Source organism: Oenanthe melanoleuca, chromosome 7, assembly GCF_029582105.1.
Source record: "Oenanthe melanoleuca isolate GR-GAL-2019-014 chromosome 7, OMel1.0, whole genome shotgun sequence".
NCBI lineage: Eukaryota > Metazoa > Chordata > Aves > Passeriformes > Muscicapidae > Oenanthe > Oenanthe melanoleuca.
This window is the reverse complement of record NC_079341.1, coordinates 21,183,619-21,211,545: the sequence shown is the minus strand read 5'-3', so window position 1 is coordinate 21,211,545 and position 27,927 is coordinate 21,183,619. Positions and strand designations below refer to the sequence as shown.

General features: G+C 38.0%; 1 protein-coding gene across 5 annotated transcripts in view; it reads right to left on the bottom strand.

Moving 5' to 3' along the window:
* Positions 1-27,927, bottom strand: part of RBMS1 (RNA binding motif single stranded interacting protein 1) — a 142,260-nt gene that overhangs the window by 31,439 nt on the left and 82,894 nt on the right. For all 5 annotated transcript variants that reach the window (XM_056496379.1, XM_056496378.1, XM_056496382.1 and 2 more), the window contains exons 3-4: positions 7,507-7,565; positions 4,594-4,685 (exon numbers count right to left, since the gene is read on the bottom strand). In XM_056496379.1, the coding sequence (XP_056352354.1) occupies positions 4,594-4,685; positions 7,507-7,565 (151 nt within the window). The remainder of the gene's footprint in view (positions 1-4,593; positions 4,686-7,506; positions 7,566-27,927) is intronic.

The window sequence follows — 27,927 nt, the reverse complement described above, 5'->3', positions numbered from 1 at the left end:
ATGCCTCCTTAGGGGAAAAAAACCAGGAAAACAGAAACTGGAAAATAATTAATATCAATCGTATAAGTTGTAGATTATCTTGACTATCTTATAGTGAAGTTGTACATACAGAAGAACAAATCTCATGAGGAGAGAGAGAATTGAAGAGACACAAGAAGACAAGGTCTTCAACAACAAAGTGTGGAAAATCAGGGTCATTGAGTCCATCACAGCTGTGTCGGACTTGGATGGCCGAAATCATTTTAAAGAGAGGATATTACACTAATTTTAAACACATGGTTAAAGTTCAATTGTGAGAATGTTCATTAATCCTTCTTGTGATTCTAAGTACATTGCAAGCTCTTTGCAAAAAGTGGTAATTCCTTATGTAGAACAGTTTTAGTAGATATAAGCCTTTCACTATTATCTCAGAAATCTGTCAACCTACCAGGAGATGGACAACCTGGTTGTACAAATGTCCCTGCCATGCCAGGAAGGAGTTAACACTCAATGAAGTCTGAGCTGGCAGAACCACACTGGTATTCAGCTGGCTTGTGCAGGTCTACATTGCTGTCAGTGTAATATAGATATTCTCTTGCTGACTTTATCTGGGCTGCAAACACAATGATTCTCTTCCTGTCTTAAGTTTGGTAGACAGAAAGATTAGGAGAACTGTGGGTTTTATTAATCATTCTTATTTAGCAGCTCTTTTTTACCTTTTATATTTAGACATTAGTTTACATCCAGAGAGTAAGAATAAGACAACTTTCAATTTGAAATAGCTGCTTCAGTAACTATAGGTGAATTCAATTAACACCATTAGATGGGATAGAACTCAGCCTGAGCAGCAACTTAAATGCTATATGTTAACCTCAAAGTCAAAAGCCCAAGAGAACTTGGGTGTCTGATACCTCCATAGCATTTATACCTCACCAGTTCTAAAACACCCTTACAGACTCTCTGTATTTTAAATCTCCATTCAAAATACCAATATATAGTGGGTTTTCTGTGTGCACCTATCTTCCTATATACAAAGTCACTTTCTATCTGCTCTGAATGTAGAAATCTAGAGTTATCTCACTTTTGCCTGTGGGGTGGTAGGAAGAGAAGAGGGCTCTTAGAAGAATCACTCTGACAGCAACCACAACTTTCCTAATAAACAAAATGATCAGAGCTTTTCAATACTACTACTAATCTTACCTAAGACTGCACAGCTCTGCAAAATCACAGCTTTTGAATTTATGATTATTGGTTTATAACCACTCCTCTAGAAGCAAGAGCAATAAAATAAGAAAAGAAATTTCAATAAATTAAAATTAATGAAAATAAAAATTGGGCACCCAGAAGGTACTAACTAGCTTAGAAATAACTACTCTTGCAAGACATGTATTTGCTCCTTAATCTGTTAAGTAAGAGAAAATCTACTGTTTTTCACTGGTGGGTCCTGAAACAAGCTGGCTACCAGTACAGCTCACATCATCTGATCCCCTTTCACAGCCACTTTACTCTGAAAAAAATGGACTTACCACTAGCAATACTCAAGTGGAAGAGAGAAGAGGGCCAATGGCTTGTTAAATCCATTTTAAATTTCCATCCAAAAACTACTCCCACCCTCTGGCTATGCAATTAGCACCTTATGTGAGCTCCTAGCCACATGTTCTGGCCAAAAGCAAACATTGGAAACATTTGCTTCAGCAGTGACCAGAAGACACGGAACCAACACAAAGCAAAACTCTTCCCAGGCTGCCTTGTCCTAGCCAAGGGTTCCCAATTCAGATCTCAGAAAGAGCAGAACAGCTGAAGACATGGTATTTCATGAGCAATGGATTGGCACAGGGTTCCAATATCATGGCATTTCCTCAGTGGTGGCCACTTCTCCACCAACAGCAGCCCCTGGAACAGATTTGGCAAGATTTGGCCATATCTTGGGCCCTGGGTCTTCCCACTCTGCAGTAGCAAAACATAGCAAATGGGATTTTTCTCAAGTCAGATCAACTTGGAAGCAGACTGCCAAGTACAGCATGATTTTACCCCATGGATACAATGATAATAAAATAATAAAATAATAAAATAATAAAATAAAATAATAATAATAATAATAATAATAATAATAATAATAATAATAATAACAATAAGTAATTAATGACTTGATATTTTGAAAAATAATAAAACTGTAATTTGAAGTTATCTCTACAAAACAACAAAAATTTTAATATATAAAAATCTGAACCACTACCACACCAAAGCAGGATTTGCAGATAAACTTGCTGACATGAGTAGTTTTTAGTTCACTGACCTAGAGCTACAGCAGGACACTGTAAAAAGGACTTTAAGGCAGCCAGAGTCAGAATGTGGCTTCAGCAAGAACATTTTCCTCCCTGTTCATTTTCCTTCCTGTGGGTCAGGAACCACATCTTGGGGGAGGGTGAGAGCACTGAAGAGCTGAGCTGCTCCTGACACCCTGGGCACAGAGTAATTACAACACCTTCCCATGGATAAATCCTGCCCTGGGCATGGATTTCCTCTTTGAAACTGCAGCAGCTGCGGCGGTCAGTAAGGAAATGGATTGCCCAGCCAGCCAGGAAACTCCTCAAATCCTTCTCTGTCACACTCAGGATTAAGCCTGAAGTGTTGTCACTGCAGGATCACCACTCATGGCACATGCAAAATGATAAAATACTAAACACACAAACACAAACTTGTGTAGTGCCTTGCATGTGAAGGGTGTGATTTGCTAATCTTGCCAAAGCAACTGTGACTGGCCATTCCCAGTCTGGAGCATATAAGTGGAGATAGGATTTTTCAGACAAAAGGAGAGCAGCACTGCCCAGGGGAAAAAAAAAAAATCCAATGGCTCAAAACAGGCAAAAATCAAAGCACTCAAACTCACAGTCACTAGTGACTGTTTGCTGTGATCCTGCTCATCGGGCGGATTCTGGGGTTGGTCTTTTTAGTAATTCAAACAGTCTGTGTTAATTAGCAGAACAAGTTTCACTGGAATGCAAAACTAATAGTCACAGGTTTCCCACAGGTCATCAGACTTAACACAGGGTCGGAAAAATACCCAAAACTGTAGGATATTTTGGTGCATATTTTTTCATTAATGCTATCAAAAAGAAATATCACCGATCTTGCAACTGTCAGAGGAAACGAGTCAGAAATATATACTATAAAAAGGATTAAGAAACTATTCATTAGGTTACTATAGTTAATTATTAGAGCCTCTCCATCCACTCAAGGAAACAATTAAATCATACATCAAAGTTCATTAAGAAAATGAATGACTTCAAAATCTCTTTTTGCCCCTCTACCTAGATATCATATTCATAAGATGGGAGACAGAACTTTAAAAAATCTGGGGTATATTTTAAAGTGATAACCTAAAACCTAAAGATTAAATAAATGGCCTTTATTAAGCATACATAAAACCTTATAAAAGGAAAAAAAAACCCCAAGTGTTTTCCAGTAAGTATGTATGTGTGTGTCATGGCTGTAATGAAACACGCATTAAGTATGAAGCATATGGTTTCCATTTTGTTGCCCTGGAATCCATCCAAAGACATTTATGTTGTTAGCTTAACTGTTCTCTTCAGCTGAGAAGCTGTGGAAAATATCTCATCTGAAAAAAATCTGTACCTAGTGGAAAACTATAAAAGATTTGCTAGATTTTTAGCAGACTACTTTAATAAAAAAGCCTCTGAGATTACTAGATTTTAGCTTTTTTAAATTAGTACATAATTTTCAAACTAAAAATAAATTTGCTTTAAGAGTTACCAGAATTATATCAGCAGATTATATTGGTAATATTTTCTTTAGTTAACAAATTTGTAGAGGTGTTAATGGCTCTCTTTTGGAACCAGGCCATCTGACCCAACAAGAATATATAATGGCATCATTACTAAAGTATCATCTCCCTAATTTAATAAAAGAGCACTGAAGATGCTCTGAAGATCACATTTGGCTAATAAGCTGGTTCAGAGACAAGGTTCATTAAAAATTAGAGAAAAATAAGATAGCTCTTATTCTGTTATTTTTTAATAATTCTTGGGTTTGCCTTGATGCAAAAGTAGGTCAGCCAAGAGCTGGCTAAGAATTTCAAGACACCTATAATGAATGTTCAGATTCAAATTTTACTTATATTAGCAAAAAATATATTAGAAAGGGCTGAAACAAAGTTCAAAGGTTAATTTTTGCCATGGTATACTTAAAAATGAATCTTTAAATCACAAGGCTTCTAACCTCAGTAACAGACAATCTACAAAACCTTTCATACCTTTGTGCTGTAAACCAATTCATTAAGCCTGCTGTAGATTTTACAAATTATTGCTAAACTTTTGTTTGATGAAGCCAATGAAAAAGAAAATTTATAAATGGAACGAGATCAGTTTGGAGACTTTACAATATCATGCTTCTTTATTTAATTAGTTGAGATTATTTGGAATATGGCAGTCAAAGTGTCTCCATTTCATTATCTTAATAATCACGTGGCTTGAGGACTGTGCTTTCTGTAAAGGGCCCTGCAGCTGGAAACTCCACACTGACCTTGTGGTGCCACTGTACAGCTTGTTCACCTTCAGAACTCATTGCAAGAATTAGCTGGTTATTTTAACTCACCTTTGCCATCTGTGCTTGGACTCCACTGGCCTTTAAAGCAGAAACTGCCTTCTGAGCAGCTGCTGGGCTGTCAAAGTCAACAAAACCATAACCTGAAAGAGAAAAAAATCATTTTGTTAACAAGACAGCAACCAGCTCATAAACAAACACTCCACAGCCAACAGCCCTGCTACTGGCACCGTTATTTAATACCATTTTCTTGTTGGTGAAGAGGGACAATTTGAACTCAAGTTCTTCATGCAGTGTCCCTCCCCCCCAAAAAAAAAAAAAAAAAAAACCTAGCAAAGTTCTTGAACCTTGAACTGGTGGAGATCTGCCCTAGTGGAACAAATAGATTTCCATCCCCACTCATTATCAGAATTTTGGCCAAATTGCTACAAGCAGTATAGTGCTTTGCTTTGTATTATCTGGTATGTAACTTCTAGCAGCAGATTATTTCAGAGATCACCAAATAAAGCATCAACTGTTAATTTTTCTGAAGTAAGTTCTTATTACAGTTTGAATCAACGACAAGTCTGTAAGTCACTTCTCATTTATACAAAATTGGGAGAGGAATTTAGTTTAAGACAGATATCTACCCAATTTTTGGTAAATTACTTATCTCACTATATATACATAAATGACAGTTAAATATAAAAGTGAGTGAAAACCCAGCTTCAGTGAAAGTAAATGGTTTTTCCTATTACTGAAAGAATGTGAAAAACTGTCCTGAAAGCATTTTCTATGCCACATAATGCAATCTTCAAATATTAAAATAAGCTCAACACCAATTTAAACAAATTCCATATATTTGCAATAACCTCTTTTCTTATTCTGAACAAGAACACATAACTAAGGGGTTCCAGGATGTCCAAATAGCAATATACCTTGGCCTTAACAGACACTGATCTTACAGGCTGGGATTTTTAATCCAGCCTGGGAATTGGAGGCTCAAGGCTCACCAAGAGATAGAGTTTGGAAGCTACTTCCACTAGATGTTATTGCAAACCTCATTATGCATTTTTCAATCCCCCTGTTTTCTACCAGTGAACTGCCCAAGTATGAATACAATCCCTTTCCAGATCTAAAGTTGGGGTAAAAGAAAACAAACAAAAAAACCAGCAATGAAATAACCTCTGGAGGAGTAGAAAAAAGAAATATTTCCTCAAAATATATTGCTATCCTCTTACAATATATCTATACTGAGAAAAGGTTGTCTAATGCTATAACATAACAAGTTTTAAAGCTCTTAACTTGGGAAAAACAACTCAAGCAGCCTTGTACATCAGTGCAAGCTTATTTATGCTGCCAAGAAGGTGAAGAAAGCAGCATATTGTTTTGTGTAACACGTGGTGGTGAGGATTGTTAAATCCTGACATGAAACAAAGTGAATTAGTTCATACCAAATTTTGTGCTGCCAAGGCAAGACTAACTTCCCATACCCCAAACTAGCTCTCCACACTCATGGCAGCCTGGGCTATCACCAACACACTGCAGGGTGTAATACAGCCAAAGTCACATACTGACACTAAGCATGCCATCAAAGCTGGCTTTGCCACCTTCCAGATGATATAGAAACTCAATTGCTCCTTGTTCCAGTTAGTTTAAACCCCATGGTGTGTTTTTTGGCAAAAGCCAGAGATGCTGTCAATCTTTTGGTTAAATTCCAGTTAGATATTTGCATTCTGCCTATTTATGCTCCCACTGCAATTTCAGCGACACACAGTGAGCTCACCTTGCAGTGTATTGTCACAACAGACTGTTAGCTATTGCTTTTTGTCAATGAGATTTAAATTCTGTATTGAAAAAGTCACCTTAAATCTTTTAAAGAATTAGTGTGAGAATTTCTGTATCTCTGAAAGGACTACTCAACACTTAGGTAATTGACAGAATGGACAGACTAAATCAGTCAAGTGCAATCATAGGCATTAACTAATTAAAATAATTGAAAAGGGTATCTCCTCTTTCCTAGTCACAATTACATTTGCATATAAGTTAGAAAAAAAAATTCTAGAAATTTCATTTTCTGAACTGTCAGTGCCTCTTTAATTTGCTTTAGATGGGGAGTAGAGAAGCTATGTCCCTTCACTGCTTCCAAGTTCTGCACAAAAGCTTTGTCTTAATTAATGATGAACTCTCCTCCCTCTGCCTATCAGCTTTCTGCTAATTCATGGGCATTATGCCTATTAATACTGCTCAATCAGCTGACTTAATATTTCACCTTGCTTAGAAATTATCATCTTAATTGTAAAAAATTAAAGTCTGAAATGTGGTATTTCAGTGTCTGCTACCACACCTTCTCCCACCACAAATGTACTGGGATCCGAATCGCTGCAATTGCAGTGAGTGATGAAAATCCACAAACTGATGTATCCAACTCATCTAGAGGAGTTCTAATTTTTTTCTTCCAGCTACAATTACTTCATTGAAAATGAACCCTCTCTTTGCTCTCAATACATTCAATAGAACATAACAAAACACAATTAGAGTACTGGAACATGTAATTAAGAGCTGCTTCAAGCTACACTAATCAATGGAGCTTATTTCCACAATGTATAATTTTTTAAGATGCTTAATATAGTTGAATGGTCATCTGCAAGCTTCCCTAGTTTCTCCAGGCAAAAGGGGAAAAGCTGCTCTTAACTCCATTTTTATTTTTAAAATAGAGGCGAGCTGCCAGCCAGCACTGTGCATGTCAGCTTCACTCTGGCTTGGCTGCGCCACCGACACCGGCTGCCTGCCAGCTCCACTGGAGGCAAATGCATTGAATACACCAACCACCAGCAAGAATAAAACTCATTTAGCAAATGGGTGAAAAAAAACCCCCACACCAAACCAACAAAGGTAAAAAGCACTTAAAAGACAACATTAACGTATTTTATGGAATTGGTTACGAACTTTCAGGGGAATGCACATAAAGGAAAATATACATACCTTTGCATTTGTTTGTAGTCTTGTCCAAAATAGCCTTCGTGGATACAATTTTCCCATACCTAAAATGTATAATACATATGTAAGGAAAATGAGAAAATAATATCCTATTATAACAGACACACAAATCACTTTATTTTATGTCCTTATCTTTGCCTTATATCTGTATCTTTTACCTTTATACCCTTATATCTATATCCTTTACTCTATGCAAAATGAAACAATATATAGACTATAATTATGGAATGCAAACATATACACAGATGAAACTGACAAAAAAGATCAACAATTTCAAGCACGATCTTGTTCTATTTGCCCTATATTCTCAGTGGCATCACAGAATCACAGAACAAGCCAGAAAACAGTGCTTTATAGAAAAGAATTCCATGCAGTTAAAACCCTGATATGTATAGGACACCATGTTATAGATATAAGCTGGGACTCTCTAAGTATATAGACTAGTTAAAGCAGAACAATTGCCTTGTCAGTGTTAGGCTTGCTGGCTAGCACAGTATGGAAAGAGAAAAAAAAATAAAGAGAGAAAAACCCAGCAAAGCCCCAGCTGAAAAATACAAAAATATTACATCTGATTTAATATTATTCTGTTCTGGAATGTGACAAGTGCAAGACTTATGAAAGCTGATCAACAAAGTTGTCAAAAAAATTCTGTGCATTTCTGTAAATATAAGCAATTTCAACTAAAAAAACCCCACCCCTCAGGAAAGTTTCAATTTTCTTTTTCTTATTGCCAGTTTCTCAGCACCTGGTAAGCCCAGTCTGCTATGCAGCTCAAAGGTGAGCACACAGAGATCTCAGCAACTAAGCTTGGGAAACAGGTGGAGAAGAATCTCAGCTACAAGAACAACGGTTGTTTCTGCAGCACTCTGCAAAGATTATCAGATTTAGGTATTTTGATCATTTTTAGAGGAAAATTTGTTCCTCCTTGCAATTTCCCTTGGAATAAAACCCCCACCTTCAATTTAAAAGCAGCAATTCTCTTGGCTTGCATCAACAGTGGGACTGGAAATGGAGCACAGGTTTCCCAAGCTCCTTCCCACATCCTTCTCAACTACACTGTCAACTACACTTGCTAGGGTACCCTGAGCACATAAAAAAAAAAAAAAAGATGAAAAAGGAGTTTGTTTTCACTTGAGAATGCAAGGTAACTTATTACACTAACAGGTAATATGTGTGCTATTATGCACTGTGTGCTAAGAGGCTCTTTATCATTGCACAAGAGCCCAAAAAGAATTGAGAATTATGAGAAATGTTATCAGTATATGAAAGGGGAATTTGGGGAAAAACAAACTTTCACCATCTTACCCGCATAACAGAACAACAATAGAGTAAGTATTTCAAAAAATATTATGTCAAAAGACAACTAACTCCATTTGTGCAGCAGCTGTATTAGTCTTAAAAATTCTTCAAAATATATTAGAAGTCTAATAAACTAAGAGGATTCAATTAAATGTTCATTTGCAAAGTGGTAGTTATTCAAAGGCAAAGCCCATTTGCAAAGTACTTTCCCTACAAAGAGCACTTAAATACATCTTTCAGTGTATTTATCACTCTTTGTGACCAGCTTCAAGACCCTGCTGTTTATGCAATAGTTATTGGATGGCTTCAAACAGTTGCAAGGGAGTAAACCCAAGACATAAGCCACGAGGTGGTGGTTTCCTTCTTTCCTCTGAAATTGTGAGCATCTACACTGATATAAAATAGAACTATCTGTCTATAACTTAAAAACATACAAGCATCAACTAAAATCAATGCATACCTAAATTTACCATTTTAGAAGCTGTAGTAAAGTAATAGAAATTGTGCATAATAGTTGGAGCAGGTACTTCCTTATTCATACCATTTATTTTCCAAATATGTCATTCCATTCAGAAAGCCTTATAGTGCCCAAGTCACTCACGTTTTCTGCTGAATTTTTCTGAGTGCAGAGTAAATGCACATGCTGTAAATGAGAGAGGCAAACTGCTCAGGGCACTTGCACCCAGCATGACATTTGACAGCCAGCATTCTCCATATCCTATCAGCCTCCCCAAAGCTACTTAAAGTGAAGAGCCTTTTGTGGGAAAAAAAATCTCTGAAGGATGATCTCGTCTCTGCTACTGTGTCAGTTCTTGAAAGCACAGCAAGTGGTGAAGAACCAGATCGCTGGGTATTTACATAAACCTGACCAGCTGGGTTGGGGCTGCCTTGGGCTGCTCCAGCCCATGGTGCTGATGCTCACCAGCCCATAACACATCACTGCACATCTGTTCTCTGCAGAAACTTCACGGGCCACCTTCCACTGTGCAAAGATGGCTTAGTGATTTCTTGCACTGGCCTAGAGAGCGTGGCTCCTGCAAAGAACCAGCTACCATGGAAGGCTGCCAAGAAATTTCAGCAGTGTGAGTCTAGGAACAAACTGGGAACCAACATAACAATAGCAGCTATCGCCAGGATTTCTCCTACGATTTTCCCTCCCATGTGTGAGTTGTTCTCCACTCATGCCATGAGGCACAGAAAAGCAGTTTACCCACCCTGAGCCTGGCCAGCAGGATGCACACCTGATGCGGTTACACTGTGTCTATGTCGTAATTATTTAAGATTAGACAAAGTATCGCAGCATGGATGGAGAAGGATACAAAGAGGCTCTTTCAGTCTCCGTTTATTTCAGGGCGATGGTGTGGCCGGAAAGAGGGCGAGCCTCTCCCCGAACCAGGTATTCAGGAGAAGGGAATGGGTGTGGCTTTGGCTGGCTGCCAATGGGATGAGGACACAGAGGGACCAGGATCAGCATGCCCGACCCCCGGTGGGTACAAGGACACAGGGGAAGGTCACAGGACCGGAAAGGAAGACATGAACCGGGGCTTCCAGGAAGGAGGTTACAGGATACCTTGATTTCAGTTCTTATACCTCATATACCGAATTACAACACACACCCTCTTTGTTCCCAGCATAGGAACCCAGGAGAATACCCTGGGTATTGGGAACCCAGGATACCAGGGGAATTACTCCTTGCAGGTTCTCCCAAGCTTCCTTCAAAGTGCTCCCAAGGTGCTTCCTTCAAATTATGACCATTCCCCTTGAATTCTACAGTCTTTATACTCTGCTTTTAACATAAGCTCCTGTCTTCAACTGCTAATTTTTTGGGTACAACTGCAATCAAGACCTTGCAGAAATCAATGAGCTATAAAACACATCAGTCATGATGCAAACTGGTATGTATTGCCTGCTTACAAAAAGGATTATAGCAAGCAAGAGAAAATTTGTATTACAAAGATGTCTATGATGTTAGGTCTTGCCTGAAGATCCTAACTCCATTCAAAGCTTATGTACATCTAGTTGTATAAGGCACTTGCTGAGGGTTCTCCTCTGCTCCACAGCCTTACTGCATGGTGAGATTTTGTAGCTGCAGCAGAGCACTGCTCCCATGGCTGGCAGAATCACTTCTACAGCAATTGGTGATTGCTCATTCCCTCTCAGTTGAAACAGTTTTTTAAAACATGCTTTCTTTTAAATTAAGTACCAGTCTTAAGAAATAACTGCTAATCTGGCTGGTGACAAGCAGCTAGGTATTTCTTATTAAGTGGGTTATTTTTCTCCCCAAAATAACAATAAACTCATGTTCAGCAGTAATAGAGAGCAGGTTTTTTTTCTCTTTTGAGTGCTATTAATATATTCTTCAGTCTGAACTACATTTGGAGGTGGAAAGATGTTTCCAGCTTCACATCTCTTTTCTATACAGCACTTGTACCAATATCAACTCACACATTGAGAAAGAGAGGGTTTGGGTAAGAGGCAGGTAAATAATTGCCAGGGTGCAGAGGGTACGGGATTAACAGGGGTGTGCTCGGTAACTGCCTGTGACCCAGTGTACAAGATATAGCTGTGGTACAAAACACCAATGCAAACCTCTGTCTGGACAGAAGATAGACAAGAAATATGTTCAAAGCAAAGCTAGGAAGAAATGCAGTACAACTGCTTAACAGGTCAATGTTTACTACTGCTCATTACATACTCAGAGCACAGAAATGAAAAAATAACCCTCACCTGCGCATGCTGCCCCAAAATCTGCTGCCAGGCAATAAGAATGTCAAACACTGCACTATACCTATGTCTTAGATGCTTTTGAAGTAGAAGACTTGAAGTGAAGCACCACCACATAATTTTTTAAAATCATATTGTTCAGCAACATGGCCAAAAACAGTGCAAACAATCATCCTTTTCAGATTCACTGCAAATAGCTAGGGATACATTTGACATTTAAAACATGTCTGAAGCCTAATTTTGGCAATCTCCACAATGCTGAAAGAAAAGGGTCCTTAGAAAACCAAGTACATGAATCAACCTGAAGCACTATTTTTTTTCCCTTTGTATATCTGGCAGAATGATGAATATACGTGGAAATGTGAAAAGACACCATCAGGAGTATGACAAAAAGTGGGGAATGAAGGAGCTTGAAGTCCCTGCCCCAAGTGCTGTTCTGAGTGTTGAAAGAACTTATCTGTGTGTGCATTAGGGGAGGTACAGTAAGAACAGGCAGCAAGAGACTTGATAAGGTTTGTAGGGAATGAATTGTTCAAATCTTTGTCTACAACATAATATAATATATCTCATACCACCAAACTCACACTATTTCCCCTGCAATACTTTCAGCCTGTCTTCCAGATTCTGCTGTGAAAGATTTCTCTTCCACGAGATGCTGACTTGGACAAAACTATGCAAGAAGGATCTCTTCTACCTTGGAAAGTCCTTGCCTTTAAATGCAGGAGGTCCTCCCTCCTGAACTTTGTGTTGAAGATGAACAGTGATCTCCCTTTGCCTAAGTCATGTCCAGCTGTAAAAAGAACATTCCTAGAGATCCTGCTGTTACAGCTTGCATTACTGTAGTGCTGTCAAAACTCCTCTGACATACAGAAACAATGCTGCATATTTTCTGTCTTTGTTCTAGATTAGTTTTTACATCTTAGTATCTTATCACTGCCATTCATGGAATGCTCTTAAGATCCAGAATCATGGGGTAAAACCAGACATGGATTTTATAACTATTAAGTGGCTCCAAGTACATGAAATCACTTTAAGGTGGAATTGTGAATGGAAAGAGAAGCTGGCAGAAGACCAAATATTCTGATAGGGAGCCAATAGTCTCACCAGGTGACTCAAAGACTGGAGAGAGCACAACAGACAGACCTGTCTTGTCACAGGGAATGTCACATAGGAGAGCAGACCAATTAATCCTAAAATATAATGCAACTGCTGAATAGATCCACATCAAAATAAATTGTAATTTTGACTAGGGTAAGTAACTATATGAAAATCCAAAAAGCAAATACTTCCAAAGTAATTCCTATATGTTAATTGTAACACTAAAAAGAAAAAGCAGGTGGGCCTGCTCAGTCTGTAAATCAGCTTTAAAAACAAGGGACAACAACAAAAACAAAACAAAAAAATTCTCTTATTCAAGATGACCTTATTCACTATACAGCATGGTCAGTGGGTACCTTGCATGTACTCTAAATGCAGCAAATTGTTGCTTGAAAGGAAATCACACTGTCCTTTAGTATGGCTTCAAATCAATGCACACAACAAACATGGACTTCTGGAAATCAGTGATGTGTAAATTTTAAGATCCTCACCTCCACAAATGCAAAGTATTCTCTTTTGAACATTATGACCCACACCACCATCTATCCTGTTTGTAGAGTGGGTGGAAGCCACTCCATTCACCTCAGTTGAGACCTGATGAGGAAAAACCCTACCAGCCCACGGGAAGGCCTGATCTCTGCTGGAGTTCCCAGTTTCTCCATAACACCTGGTGCAGAAGGAGCAAAGAAAATTCCCTGGGTTTGAGAAAAAGAGCCAAGGGAGTTGTCATCAAGAGCTGACTTGGTGCAGCTCACTCCTGTTCCTCACTGATCTTCCTGTGTTCAGGGCATTCCTAAGGCAGCAGCACAGCCAAGGGAACATGATCAGCCCCATCAATCTTTTCTCCTGGATCCAAAACCCAAGTATAAAAAGTTTTATCTGGCTCCCATACCTCTGCCTCTGCTACATTTTGGGAAAGTGGTGTACTGAACAAGGTTAAATAGAACTCTTGGTCCCTTTTAAGCTTAAACAAATACAGGGATTTTTGGTTTATGTATCAAACTGTCAATTTTCCAGTAAAGGGAATTTTGGAAAATAATTGTCAATACAATTCTACTTGTCCTTGCGATAGACTACTCTGATCCCACTCTTTAGTTATGGGTAAATGTTTCTCACAAAAACTTGATAAAGAAATTTATTCAATCCAGCAGAATACTGAATTTAGAGAACAGAATCAAACCATATGGTTTCCATTTTTAAATTCTTCTTCACCACATCTATGCCCTCGTTCAGAAGGAAACATTGCTGAGAACATTTTGTCCGTATTTTGTTTTCTGTTGTTGGAAGACACACTGTTCTTGGAGAAACTCCTTGAATATGCAGTTGCTTCAAGGCCATCATGCACCTAGAAGTTTTCTACCAGAACATAGTAAGGATCTACCACCAAAAACTGGACCAATCATTTTAAATGTTACATAAAAAGTTGCAGTTATACTTTTATATTTTATTTTCCAAGTCAATGATTATGGATATTCTAGCTTCCTACGAATTCAGTTTTGAAATTGTTACAGATTTGGCTAATTTATCTGGTTCAGTCAAGTTTCTTTTCCTAGTTTCAGATATTCAAGCACTGGGTTAACCAATGCCACCAGATGTGCCCTGTTTCAGGCATTAGATAATATTTTTCACTATATGCAAAACAGAACTTACTTGAGTACCTAAATTAAAGTGTTATTTTGATGACATGGTGTTAAATGATCATGTAGTTTTGACATACAGCTAGCTCCTTCCTTTCTTACTAATTGTCCCTTTTACTCTCTGCTAATTTAGAAGAAAAATGGTATTTTCAAAATACCAAAGTATCCAAGTAGTTCTCATTCTCATTTATTATTATTTTATTCAGGAGATAAATAATACCTCCAAATAAATTAGAATTTATTATCATAAAAGCCAACTACTGTTTTGTCTTTACAAAATTACAAAAATTACATTTTGTCTATTAATGTAAAGACTACTTTTGACATCTGTGTACTAAAAAAGGAAAAAAAAACCAGAACCTTGCCTTTGCTGACAAATCAATATTCTTATATACTGCTGTAAACTCTTCATTAAGACCAGTAAAGCTTTCTTCACAAGATCTCTATGTTTAACTCTTCTTTTAAATTTAATTTCTGTTTTCAATAAGAATCAATGTATGTCATCATCATTATGAGTGCAATTACCAATATCTCCACAGTGCAAACTACTATTATTTTGGTACAAATAATTTTTTCTTCAGTCTCAGTAGGCTACAATTCCAGATCTCCCTGAGAAGTAATCAAAAGCAGCAAAACCAGATGCAAGCCCAGATATTCTCTCATCTCTTATAGTTGTCTGTCCTCACAGGAGCAGATGCTTTGCCCAATGGACATACACAACTTAGTAAAGTATCAAGAAATGCCTTCTAAGTTTCTTGGACAATATTAATTTCAACAGATAAAAAGCAGTATTTTATGAATAGGTATTTGGTTTGTAGTGTACAGGCTCTACACAAATGTAAATGCTCCTTAGAACTAAAAATAATCAGTAATTTAAAATTCTAATGGACAGTGGAGTGACACACAAAAGATTTTGGAAATTATTATTTTTCAGCTACCCAATTTGTTTTTCCCAAGATTAGTTATTTCCTGGTTCAGACAAAGATAAGCTGTGGGGACAGGGAAGATATGTTTTTAGAATCAGGAAATGTTTGCTTCCTTCTGCTCTTGCTTCGTAGAGATGTGAATAACCTCTATCCATTCCTTAGAAGCTGACTGAAATTCAAGGGGAAAGAGTCCTGTTAGCATCCTACAGCTATTCTTACTACATTTTCCAAAGGTTTTTCAATAAATATGATCCTTGTTGCACAACAAATTGATTATCTTAAAAGCAAGACCCACTGCACAACATCATTTTATTTAGCACAGCTGAGGAAGACTTTGGGTTTTAATGTCTCTGGGCATTTTAAACATTTCACAAATATTACAGCTGGCACTAAAGCAGCTTTCCCAATGTGGCTTTCTAGTGCCTTAATGAACAGACTTTCAACAGCTGCCTGCAGAGGTGTTTTCTCTGTCAATCTTAAATCAACAAAAATGTAAGGGCATGTTTATTTAGTTTTACTTTGTAAGGTTAAAAATGTTTCAATATGTGAAAAAGCAGTTATACTTCAGTATTATGATGACACAGTCATGGGAGGAAAAAAAAAAATCAAAATAATCTGTGAAGTATGCACACACACACACACACACACCCACTCCCAGAAAAAGCTTTTGGAGTTGGAGGGGAAGGCTCTCATATTATGCCCTGTCAGGCATCAAGAAGAATTCTGCTGATGCTACTTTGAGAAAAAACACAACAGCTGTACAACCAATTTAAAAAGAGATTTAAAAACCTAAGTATAAAAATCTTTACATTAGGGTTTTAGGGGACTTTTTTGATAATTCAAAAGAAAGGAAAAGGCAAATTCTGAAGGATGAACCTTTAACTTCTGTACTAGGCTCTGACAAGTTTATCAGTATCTGCAGCCTCAGCTGCTCCACTGAGGATGTGAGTTCAGATACTTGGCAGAGCTATGATTAATAATCACCCTCTCTTCAGGGAGAGATTTTTGTCAAAGCCCTCAATCTTGGCCTATCCTTGCTCAGCTGCAACATGATTTTTACTACTAAACATATGGCACCTAATTTCCATTTAATCTTCCATTGGCTAACAAGAGAATGCTGCTCAGCATTATGGTAGGGAGAGACAACAGTTCCAGACACAGAAAAAGGAGAGGGCAATAGCAGCTAAAGTGGCAGAGTTGACCTCTTGCTCTGCACTGGAGATCAGCTTTCATATTTCATAGACCCCTAAAGATTCTCATCAACCTAATGACTCATATGAAAGCCAGAATATGAACATGCTGGTCCTAAATTTGTTGATTGCATAGCTGTTTTAACTGTAGACACAAGATGTCACATGCTGTGAAGAAAAATGGAATTTCAAGCAACAAATTGTGAAAAATGATCCTGTTCTGTGCTTCTTGCCGCCTCTGCCCCTGCAGTAACCCAACCTGACTTCTGACAAGCTGAGGTGATTTCACATAATCTCTGAACCATCTGCTAGGCTATCTGTCAGTTCAGTAGCCTTGTTACTTTACAGTTTATAGGTTAAGCAGGATAAATAACCCATCAGAAACACAAACAGATTTGCCTCTTCGACACACTCTGAAGTGCAAGTATTGTCTAAGTAATCATAGCTTGCTTACTCCTAAATGGAAGAAAAAGAAAATAAAATCAAAGTAATGCATTAAAGCAAATGTCCATTCTTTCAGAAAAGGAAATTGTTTATCATAATCTTCACAGTTTATGAAATCAATAGTACAGCAAAACTGAAGTGATTTTTCCTAACTAATTTTTGCCTACACTTTTCAGAGATTTTTCTCTCTACCCATTTAAAAACACACATAGGAAGTATTTTTAAATGTGTAAACTATGCAGAGTTATGGTTTTCAAACATCTGTTTGCAGGGACACAATTGCTGGTTGACATTAAAAGTGCTGTTTCCTGCCAAAGATCTATTGAGTTTGTTAACCAATGAGAGTGAAAGACCACTCTGGTTTTCCTTATAAATTATGTGTCATTGTTCCTTTGAGAAAAATATTTAAATATGAAGTGATGTGTGCAAATCAGATAGAATGGTTTAGAAATTAATTTGCTACTATTCTGCTTCTAATATAGAATATTGTCATTTATGTGAAGTGCTCCTCCACTGATAGCATTACAGAAAGTTTTACCATAAAACATGGAACTGAGGATCTTTTGTATGAAAATAGTTTGCAGTTATTCAGATAGGTACAAACAATAAATCTCGGAATTATAAATTCTCATATATCAACTAACATGCATTAAGATGATCCAAACAAGAAGCTTCCAGTAAAAGCTACAACATCAGAAAAATCAAGGAGTCTGCCTCACAAAGCAGGCTGCACTCCCTAATCTCTACTGTCCAGCACCCAGTTCAGCAGCTCTGGAGAACCCTGACTTAACAAAAAGGGAAACAAAAAAACGAACAAAAAAAAAAAAAAAAAAACCACAAAACAAACAAACAAACAAACAAACAAAAAACCAAGAAAATAAGAAGAAGAAAAAAAGATAATTAATTTAAAAGATACTTGGAATTCTTGGCTAACTCGCTTTTTAGTACTAGCATCACCCTTACTTAAGAAAACACAGGATAATCTACATTTTCTGCAGCAATTTGCATGCACATCTACTGACAAGGTTATTCAAGTATATGGGAAGAGGTTCCTGCTGTTACAAGATGGAAGAACAAAACCATGTCATATTAAGAAGCAAATGCTCTCACCTAGTTGTTTTCTTACTCTAGTGCTACAGAATGGACACAAATTACATACTGAAAAAAAAAAAAAATCTTCATTTTACACACAACTGAAAGCTTGAAACAACATTATTTGCAAATAAATTATCATAGTTTCTATGGCTCCCAGAAAGAATATAAAAGGTATGAGACCATAGAGTTTCACATAACAACAGAAGATACAGCTCTTTTTTTTAAGTAATAATTCATTTGCAAGCATAGCAAGAAAGCACCAAAAAGGTTCAAATTACAAATAGGAAATGTTGTTTCTACAGTCTAGTGATTTCTTTTATCCTTTTCTTTATACTGAGAAATGATCACTACTCAGGACAACGATTTGGGAGGATAAGAAATTAACCCAGATGAATGCTAATATGTATTTATAAGTGGAGCTCATGGCAGGTCTGCAGACGTGCATGTATTGATTTACCACTGCTCACTGTTTTAATCTGAAAGTACAGCAGTATATCCACATTCAACCATAAATCCTGGCAAATTTCAGCCTCACTGATTTTGCAGAGCCTACACTAACAGCTTGAGAGAATAAAACTATGAAGACATAACAGAGCAGTTCTTGTTATTCATAACTCTTTCCTCTTCCCTCTGTTAAACAGTAGAGACCAGCTTGGGAGCACAAATGAGTCTCTCTACCTGAAGACCTTTTATTTTTCAATTCCCCCTCCTCCATCCAAGGAAGCCAAATTCAGTCATTGTCAGCACATGATGCATTGTCCATTATTTTGGTTACTCCTAAGCATATTTCTTCTTCTTGTAGGAGGGAATTAAGGAAAAGGCAAAGGGAAAATAAAATAATTTATCTACACTTCCCAATACTTTTTTCTCTTGTTTAGTCAGAACAGTATAAATCAAAATTGTTTTATCATCTGGCTTCAGGCTTAGCTAGTGTGAGATTACCTCCTCTCTGCACAGATAGGCAGACACCTATTAATACCACAAGCCTACATACTTGCAGAAGATTGCTCTTTAATTTATTCTTGCATATCAATTTCACTTCTGGTGAAGGTTGCTAACCAAGTCTTATACACTCAGTTTAAACAGATGATGCCTCAAGGAAGCCATCAGTCTAGAAAACCATGAGATTATGACTGCCATAAAAGGGCACTTTCAACCACGTCCCATTTCCCGAGCCCTGATCCATCTGCCAACTCTGAACTACAAAAAACTGTTTCACATTGTGAAAAATACATATATAAAAAATATACACATCCATATGTACATGCATACATAATGCTTTTTCTTGCACTGAAAATGTTTTGTTGCTGGTATAATGCCTAGCATTGATAACTTTTTCAAAATACATCAATGTATTTTGTAAGTTTTCTTTCTGGTTTTGTAACATTAAGACAACTCAAAAGGCAACAGGATTTCCAAGACTTAGCCTACTGGATTAAAGCAGACTTTGCATAAAGATAACTGTTTGTCCTTACCTCTATCTTGCACTAATTTAACACACCACCTCAGAAATTGCTGACTGCCTCTCTTCTGTCTGGAAGGCAGGAGAGGAAAAATCCCAATACGCTCAAATAACTTTCAGTCTCTCTGAACTGCTTTCTACAGTGTTTTTTTACTAAATACTCACAGTAACATCATGCTTTCAATAGCTATTCTATACTGGAATTAACACCTTGTAATGAAGACACTACAATAAATAAGGTATGAACTTCTTTAATTTCTGGTAACTTAATGTCAAGCTTATTAGAACAGAGCTAAATGGACAAATTACTCAAAGTCACTGCTAAGCCTTCCAGATGCCTTGTCCCCTTAATAGCACAGCATGTAGACTTTATCTCTATTTGAATCTGCTTCTGTAGTCTCAAGTCCCAGCTGTGCTGAATAGCAAATATCTCCATTTCAATAGGGAAGATGGTTGTACTAAAGTAGTTCTCTCCAGGGGTCAATATACTTCAGACGGGCATTTAAGTGGCTGTATGTTATTGAGCAGAAACATCAGCTCACATATTATTGATTGTAACTGCACAGCTCTGTTGAAAAGATGCATGCACAAGTATTAAGTGCTGAGCCAGAGATAGAGGAGTGTTATGCATTAAAAAAATACTATCCATCTGTTGCCAAATTTTAGATAGATGAGCAATCACAAGCTGCAACACAAAATCTAAAACACAACCTCTGTGGCTGATGTGTCAGGGTCATACTCAGTGACACTTCCTCAGTTTCACACTGCTTAGATGGTCTTTTGAATATTGACTGAAGCAAGCAGGAGGCAGAGCTTGATTTCTGCAGTTTTGCAGAGTATGTAATAGATACTTACATGGAAATCTGCTTTTGGTAGCTTAAATATACCCTTTTCTTTAAAAAGCCATTAACCTGTTCTGATCCCATCACTGCAGCATCCCAGGACAACTGAAGCCCTCTGGAACCACTGCACTGTCAGGCCACTGAGCCCTGAGCTGCAGTCACACACTCTGGGCACCACCAGACAGCCCTGCAGAACACACAGAGCTGCCTGAAACTCACATGATCCCCAGCCCCTCATCTCCAGTGACTTTTGCATAATGACTGTGTCAAATACCATCATGGAAGGGTGAGTCCAGTGTCCAAGATTGCACTTTTGGCAGCGTGCCCAAGGAAGCACTTGGATCACTGGGCTTCACAGTGAAGTACACAGATGATAGAGGTTAATCCTGGCCTAGCAGGAAAAACTCAGCCCAAAAGCATTTGTGCAAAGGAGGGAGTCAGCTGGGCTCAGAGAAAATTAGTCTCCTCCAGCTGGCTGTGTCAACTGCAAATCTGGATGGAAACTACATTAAGCAGAATAACATATAGTCAAAGTTTCTTAAAAGGAGCATCTGTGAGAGCTTCACAAACCCAGAACATCAGCAGCTACAGAAGGGATTAGTCAAAATACACGTTCTTACAGAGTCAAGAAAAATCAACCAAACACTGTATGACTGCAAAGCTGACAGGCCAGCCCAAAGTCTGTAAAGTCAATCCTGTATCACCACCTTCCTTGCACAGACTCAACATCATACACCAGCAAGGAAGCTTGATCATGACATGATAGTATGACATGTTTGTGGGCTTTACAGACATTTTTGTTTCAGAGAGCCTGAGATGACTATTTCTTTGCCTGCAAGAGGGCAGCAGAACAAGCTTTTATCTTAGAAGTGATAAAGTACTACAGGAAAGCCATAACTTCTGAGGATGAATCTCCATGCCTACACTTCAGGTTTTAAAATAGTTTTCTAATTTTTCCAATCAATCTAATTTTAAAAGATGATTAAAATAATTCAAATAGAAACCTTAAAATACTTTATATGAAAACCACTCAGAGGTAGGGAAAGTAATTGATACAATTATCACACAAGAAAGGACTGAGAAGGCAAAGAGGCAATGGCTATACCTAGTGTCAGAGAGCCACCCCCTAGTGAAGAGTTAAATAGTATCTAGGTCACTCTAAAGTCTTTCCTGCACACCCTCAGCTCACTGCATATCGGAAATGCTGTGTGGGAAGGCCAGGGAACTTAACTCACAGACCAAGTATGACTCAGGCTGCAGTAATTTCATGATACTTTTATTCCCTTAAATTATCTTTGGGATTAAAAGAATCCACACCCTTAACATGAAACCGAATCACAATGCAAGGAAGAAACCACAAATTAACAGATCTTAGTGTTAACAAAAGGCATCTAGAAACAAATTAATTATTAATGGCAAGGATCAAAACCTCTCCTATAACATACTACATGGTCAGAAGAGCAGAAGGTGAAGAATTTGAACCCCAGTCAGATGTTATTCTGAAAGCCTAGTGAGGATGATCTCAGCAACAAAAATATCAGAGAACTGCCGGCCAAAAAAATAAAGGAGAACTCTCATAGCCAAATGTTGATCTCTACCACTAGGGGAAAACAACTTGAGAGAAACAGCCTCACATTTCCTCCACCACTGAAGAAGCTGAACTCAAGAATTGTCAAATATCTTTGGCACAAGCATGAACTGAAGTACTGGGTCCTGAAGAAGGCAGAACATCAGTGACCCAGATCCAAATAAAAACCCAGCAAAATTCCTGAGGAAAAATTAATTTTTTTTTGCAAATTTTCTCCCCTCGAAAAAAGTAAAAGTTCGGCAAAGACAATAGTGAGCAGAAGAAAACATTGCCCTCAGAAATACTCCCTCCTGACTACAGTACAAAATTCGGAAAATTTACTCTTTCCTCTGCACTTTAAGCTGCCTCCCCATCTCTCATTTATGGAAAGAACAAAACAAGGCACAGTAACTACCAGAAAATGATGAGCAAATGTAAGATGCCCTAAAGGCACTCAGATGTCTTCTATCACAAGAACTTGAAAATCTTCATAGAGAGAAACAGAAATTAATTTCCCCTTTTTCATGGCAAAAAATTAATGAATTCTGTTGTGGTGATATAAATTGCAGTGGATGCCCTTTTCAGAAGAGTTTCCATTAGTATATTATTATACTGTTATAAGCACCTGGCTTTACAGCTATATATTTAGTTGTATTCTGCTCTGTTTCTAATTAAACTACATGTTTTTAAATCCCCTGAGATAAAGAAGCTAACAATGTTCCCAAAACCCACATCCACCACTCAGATACTTGTTCAGTAACCAGTTACCTTCAAAAGCCAAGTTTTGCTACTGCTCAGCTTTCAGCTACCTCCAGACCAGTGAGCCTGTGCTCCTCAGATGATCACCTCGACCTCAGTTCAAGTGTTAGATGGGAAACACTTGATCACTGACAGGCAGAGCTGTCCCCTCTTCCTGGGAGGGCCACTCTTTTCAAAATACTTAATGACATTTGTGAAACTACATAATTCAGAGTGAGTGTCCTAGACTTCAAAGAGAATTAACAAATATACAATTAATTAAGTAATAAATAAAATGGGTGGAAAAAAACTTCAGAATTTCCCATGGAACAAAGTAATAAGCAATTCACTTGGGAAGAACAGAGGACTGGGACAGATTATTGTGTATTTTTAAAATGTCATAACTCTGAATATTTAGAAGATGTTCAAAAACAATTGATCCTAGTTTACAGTTAAAAAGTACATTCATGCTGAGGCCTTTGTATGATGATGGACTTTTCAGCAACAGTCCTGGCTTGATAGTCTTTCACTGCTAGCACTGTACCTCTGTTCTCAAATGTGAGAGCCCTCTAAGCTGTCACAGAGAAAAAGGAATAGAGAGCAAGACTTTCCCTCTCATTATTTGAAACCTTCAAAATGCAGCACACAGACTTTTGGCAACGAATAAAAAAGCCTTAGTAATAAAAGTAAGACAAAGCCATCCACACGATAAAAAACATGTAGCTTCAAGTACGGGAAATGTAAGAGTTTGAATAATCCCCAGGATCTCTGGGGAGGAGGGGGAGGAAAAGCAAACGATTTACAAAGAGTCCTTCCCAGATCAACAGTACAACAGCCAGCAGTGAGGGAAGGGAAATGCACACAGCTACATCAGCAAGGCTGGATACCCCACCACGCTGATACCCTCAGGCCTTGAAGGGGAAGAGTCTCTCCTCTCTGCCAAATGTCTTCTCCAGAACTCAGCCAAGGCATTCAGGGTTAACACAGGGGAGATTTCTGCCTGGGGCACCACACAGCTACAGGCTGAAAAGAAGAAGAAACCACAATGCCAAAAGAAGCAGACATGGTGGAGTTCACCTGGCACTCAGCACTCAGGCAGCTGAAAGCTCAGCCCTCCCTATCAGATAAATCCTCAGAGCTCCCTGTGCAGCAGGGAGTGGCTCCTAACCCCAGAGCTGGCACAGCAGCGGGTCCCAGGCGCTCTGCCCCTGCACACACAGCTCCAGTCAAACCTGCCATCTTTCCAAGGCATGGGGAAGCATTTCTGGCTGTCAGCACAGCAGTCCCTTTGGGCTTTGATATATTCACTAAATGAAATTATATACTGAACTACAAAACTGTGCTTATCTCTGGGCTCCAAAAGCTCTTCAGTTACCCTTTCAGAAAAGTCCTTGAAACCAGAAGTAGTTTGGCTTTTTTTCAGGTCTTTAGATTTATTTCTGACATTAAGGGTTTACAAATAAAAGATTTGAGGTTTCTTATGTATCTGCACTACCCTATACGAAGCTCTTTTCTTACAATTTTAGATCTTTTATTAATATAACACTTATTTTACCACATCATTCACTGAGTCCTTATTAATGCAACAGAATAATTGTTGATACTTTGAGAAGACTTGTGAAAGCTTATTAGTGACTACATGTAAGCCAAAAAGCAGCCCTAAGATTAGAAATATTAATAATGTGTAAGACCTAAGTCCACAATATTCTCCTAGGAAAAAATACTGATTCAGACTCTGTCTTCTAAAGATAACACATAAAATGACACAACTGCACAGAATATGGGAAACAAGCATTTAAGAAGAACACACATTTTAGGCTAACCTATTTCAGGTAAGATGGCCAAAATGATCAGTTAATTAATATAATTATTTATAACCAAAAGTTATAAATTTTGGCAGATAGTTTTCCTCTAATGTAAAATAAGTCAGAAAAGGAATGGAAATATAAGAGGCAGGATAGAAGTACAACCAAGAACATATTTCTTCCACTGCAATTGATTCTGTAAATGATTAACTCAACTCTCACAGGTTATTTTAAGTAGAATATTTGTACTAGTAACAGGGTCAAAACAGACCCCGAATCAAAGTCTTCTCTTTTAGTCTTCATTGGTGTTTTTTTTCTCTATGTCCATGTATCATAACATTATCAGTGTTCAAATTAAAATTTTACTTTTTTCCCAGGTACAGCACATCTATCTACAAAGATCAGACATTTAAATGATAAAATGCTAATTCTTCTCTCAGTAACCCTTTAATGATTTAATTTTCTACAGAGTTGGTCTGAGCCTTGAGTAAGGCAACTGCTCAAATGGAACTGAGGCAGCTGACATTTTCTGAATGTCAAAACAGGGTAAAATTTTAGGAGTCGTGGGAAAAAAAATTGAGGATCAAGGCTTAACATTATGTGGAGTTTCTTTTAAAGATAAACACTGCTTTTCCTATTTCTTCAGCTACACATTTCATTGGAGGTAGCAAGATCTGAATTAAATTTAATTAATTAATTTAATTAAATTAAACTAGTTTACCTATATTTGCTACTGCTTCCATTCTACAGGTTAAATACGAATATTTATTATGTGGGTTGCAAAGTGTTGTTTATCAACCCTAAATGTAACTCAGCATTGTGGGTAAAAAAAGGTTAAAAGGTTATCCAAAAAGAGTGGCCTTACAACATGTCAACATCAGATAGCTCTTTTTAATTTCAAGAAGTTAGCATTACAGAAATCAGAGCTAAACAGAATGAACCTTTAGCAAACAAAGACAAGACTTCACAAGATATCCACAAGTTATGTGAAACCACATGAGATACTGGACATTGGATATAAGAACCTGCTTGCAAATACTGATCCAGGTTTCCATGCTGAATGGTTTCCTGATAAAAGGACAAGCTTGATGTAAGCATGCTGAGGCCAAAACTAACTTGGGCTCTAAGCTGAGTCAATTCTGGGCTGGTTTCTGAGATGCCTGCCTAAGAGGTCTCTGACAGAAGGGGCAGTTTTTGGCATCATGGAACCCACTAAAAAGCCTGATTAGTACTTGTTAACATTTTCAGTATCAAGTGGAATTAAACTATCCCTTCAAAATGTTCTTGAATTTCTGGTTATCCCAGAAAACAACTGCTGCTGCCACTTCCCATGTGCGTCAGGTCCCTGCCGATGGGGAGCTGAGGACTGGGACCCTGATCAAAGGCATTCCAACAGCTGCCACTGGACATTTCTCTCCTGCAGCTCTGTGGTTCCACCTCCTACAACAAATACCTGGCCCTGTGCTTCCAAATCAGCTTTTTGTTTTCCAAGAAGAGATCTTCAATGGTGGTAACTTTTACCAAATCTGTTTTCCTAGTGCTTCTTTTACAAGCAGCTGCGGCTGAAACATTCCTTCCACTCTCTTCTCCCTCGCCCCCACTTCCTCAAGGAAATTCCATGGGATCACCATTCCTCTGGCCCCACACTGCAACAGAACTCTCATCTCCCAGGGGACAGGGAGTTGTGCAATCACTGGATCTCCACATCTGCGAGCACAGGGCAAACACAGAGTTCCTTCGCGCGTCTGTACTGGGATGACTTGTTTTTTAAACAATGTGCTGAGGGGAACTGCTTTTAAGTTAAGCTAAATGAAAAACTGACTTTGAAAAACCACAATCTTTGCTTAATAAAAAAACTGAAAGCAAAAATTAAAACTGTATTTGTTTTAAATTCAAGGCATGTCAAGTGACTATTTGCATCTGGAGGATAGAACAACTTTTTTACTTTTCTCTCAACTACAATTTCCCTGAAAATATCTATGGGTCCCTAGTAACATTCTACAAGAAAGCATTACTGTAAAAAACACTCTGGAACTTCTCACAGAGAATTTCAGTATAGATTTCATTTGATCATGAATGTAAAGCTGTCTGAATTTTATTTCTAGGTAAGTAAAGTTTAAATATTGAGGGGACGATAGAGAGTCTTCTTTCACATCATCCCAGACTAGACACTTCATGACATGACTGCTGAAATGAGTTGCTAAACAATAAAGGAAATGACTATTTAAAGCAAACATCACATCTCCAGGCCAATCACAGTTCCCAGGGCACACCAAGCAAACGCCTCACTACTTGTTGTAGAAGTCAAGCCCTGACAAAAAGGAGCATTTCAGCCTCCATACCAGGCCTGCATCTCTCTGGTGCACCTGGCAAAAGAAACATACAATAACAAATTCTGTTTCTCTTCAGGTGCAGAAATGGGATATACATATTTTTGACAGCAGTCTCTCAGAAGATCACTGGCTCAGACAGAAGCCAGCAGAGCTGGTTCACACACCAGATTGGCAGGCCACTCCTCCTCTGACAGCTTGACTGGTTGAGAAACTGGCTGCATCAGCTGGGCAGAACACAGCTGAGATTAGCTAAATCTGGTCTCAGGGTTCCTGTGGGTGTTTCTCCACTGTGTTCCACACCACTGCACAGGCAACAGCACTGGCACAACCAATGAATACATCCAGCAAGAACACCTTCACCATCCTTGGGGGAATGTTTGATCTGAAGAGCAAAACTGAGTGAAAAGCGCAGCTAAGGAAAATCCACTGCAGGTAATACAAACCCCAAACCATGCCATAGTCCTTGAACAGGGAATAAAGGAAAAACATGATGCTGGTATTACACAATAGAGCTGAACAGTACAAATCACATACTGCTCAATCACTAAGGAACCCTAGAACCAAATGTTATTCTGTTAACCTGGTGTTATTTATTCAGATATGTATGCAATAATACTGTTTTTAAAAATGCACACATAATCCTGAAAAAAAGAAATTTGCAGAGGGCTTCTTTCTACCCTAAAAAGGTAAGGATAGATAGGCTCCTGCCACAACATAATCAGCATTAATACTGTTCTCAAAGGGAACAGTTTCAGAGACATTGATGTATCACATTTAATTATATGACACAAAATAATATTCCACATAATTATGAATGCAATACATCACTGCAGTCAGCAAACCATGAAAGAAAAGTGCAAGAAAAAATGGAGAAAAAGGAATAAAGAGAAAACACTTTTAAAAGAATTGGAGAAATCCGCTTTGAAAACTTCCATTCCACTTTCATTTAGCCATACCATTTATCTAAAGGGGTTGTGTTTATGTACTATAAGTATTTTTTAGCAGCAATGACCTGCCCAGACCACTCTTCCAAGGAGTTAAATGCAAGAGATATTCAGAATATTTTCTAAAGCCCAGCTTTTTTTTTCTAACAAGGTATGTTGAATAAAATTAACAAATTTCCTCATCTTAAGTGACCACAGTGGTGCCAGCTCTCTGCTACAGTAAATGTCTGGGTTCCAGTTCACGTCTTTTCAGTCCTAAATATGTTTGAAGGAAATGAGAAATGGCAACATGGGAGAGGTCA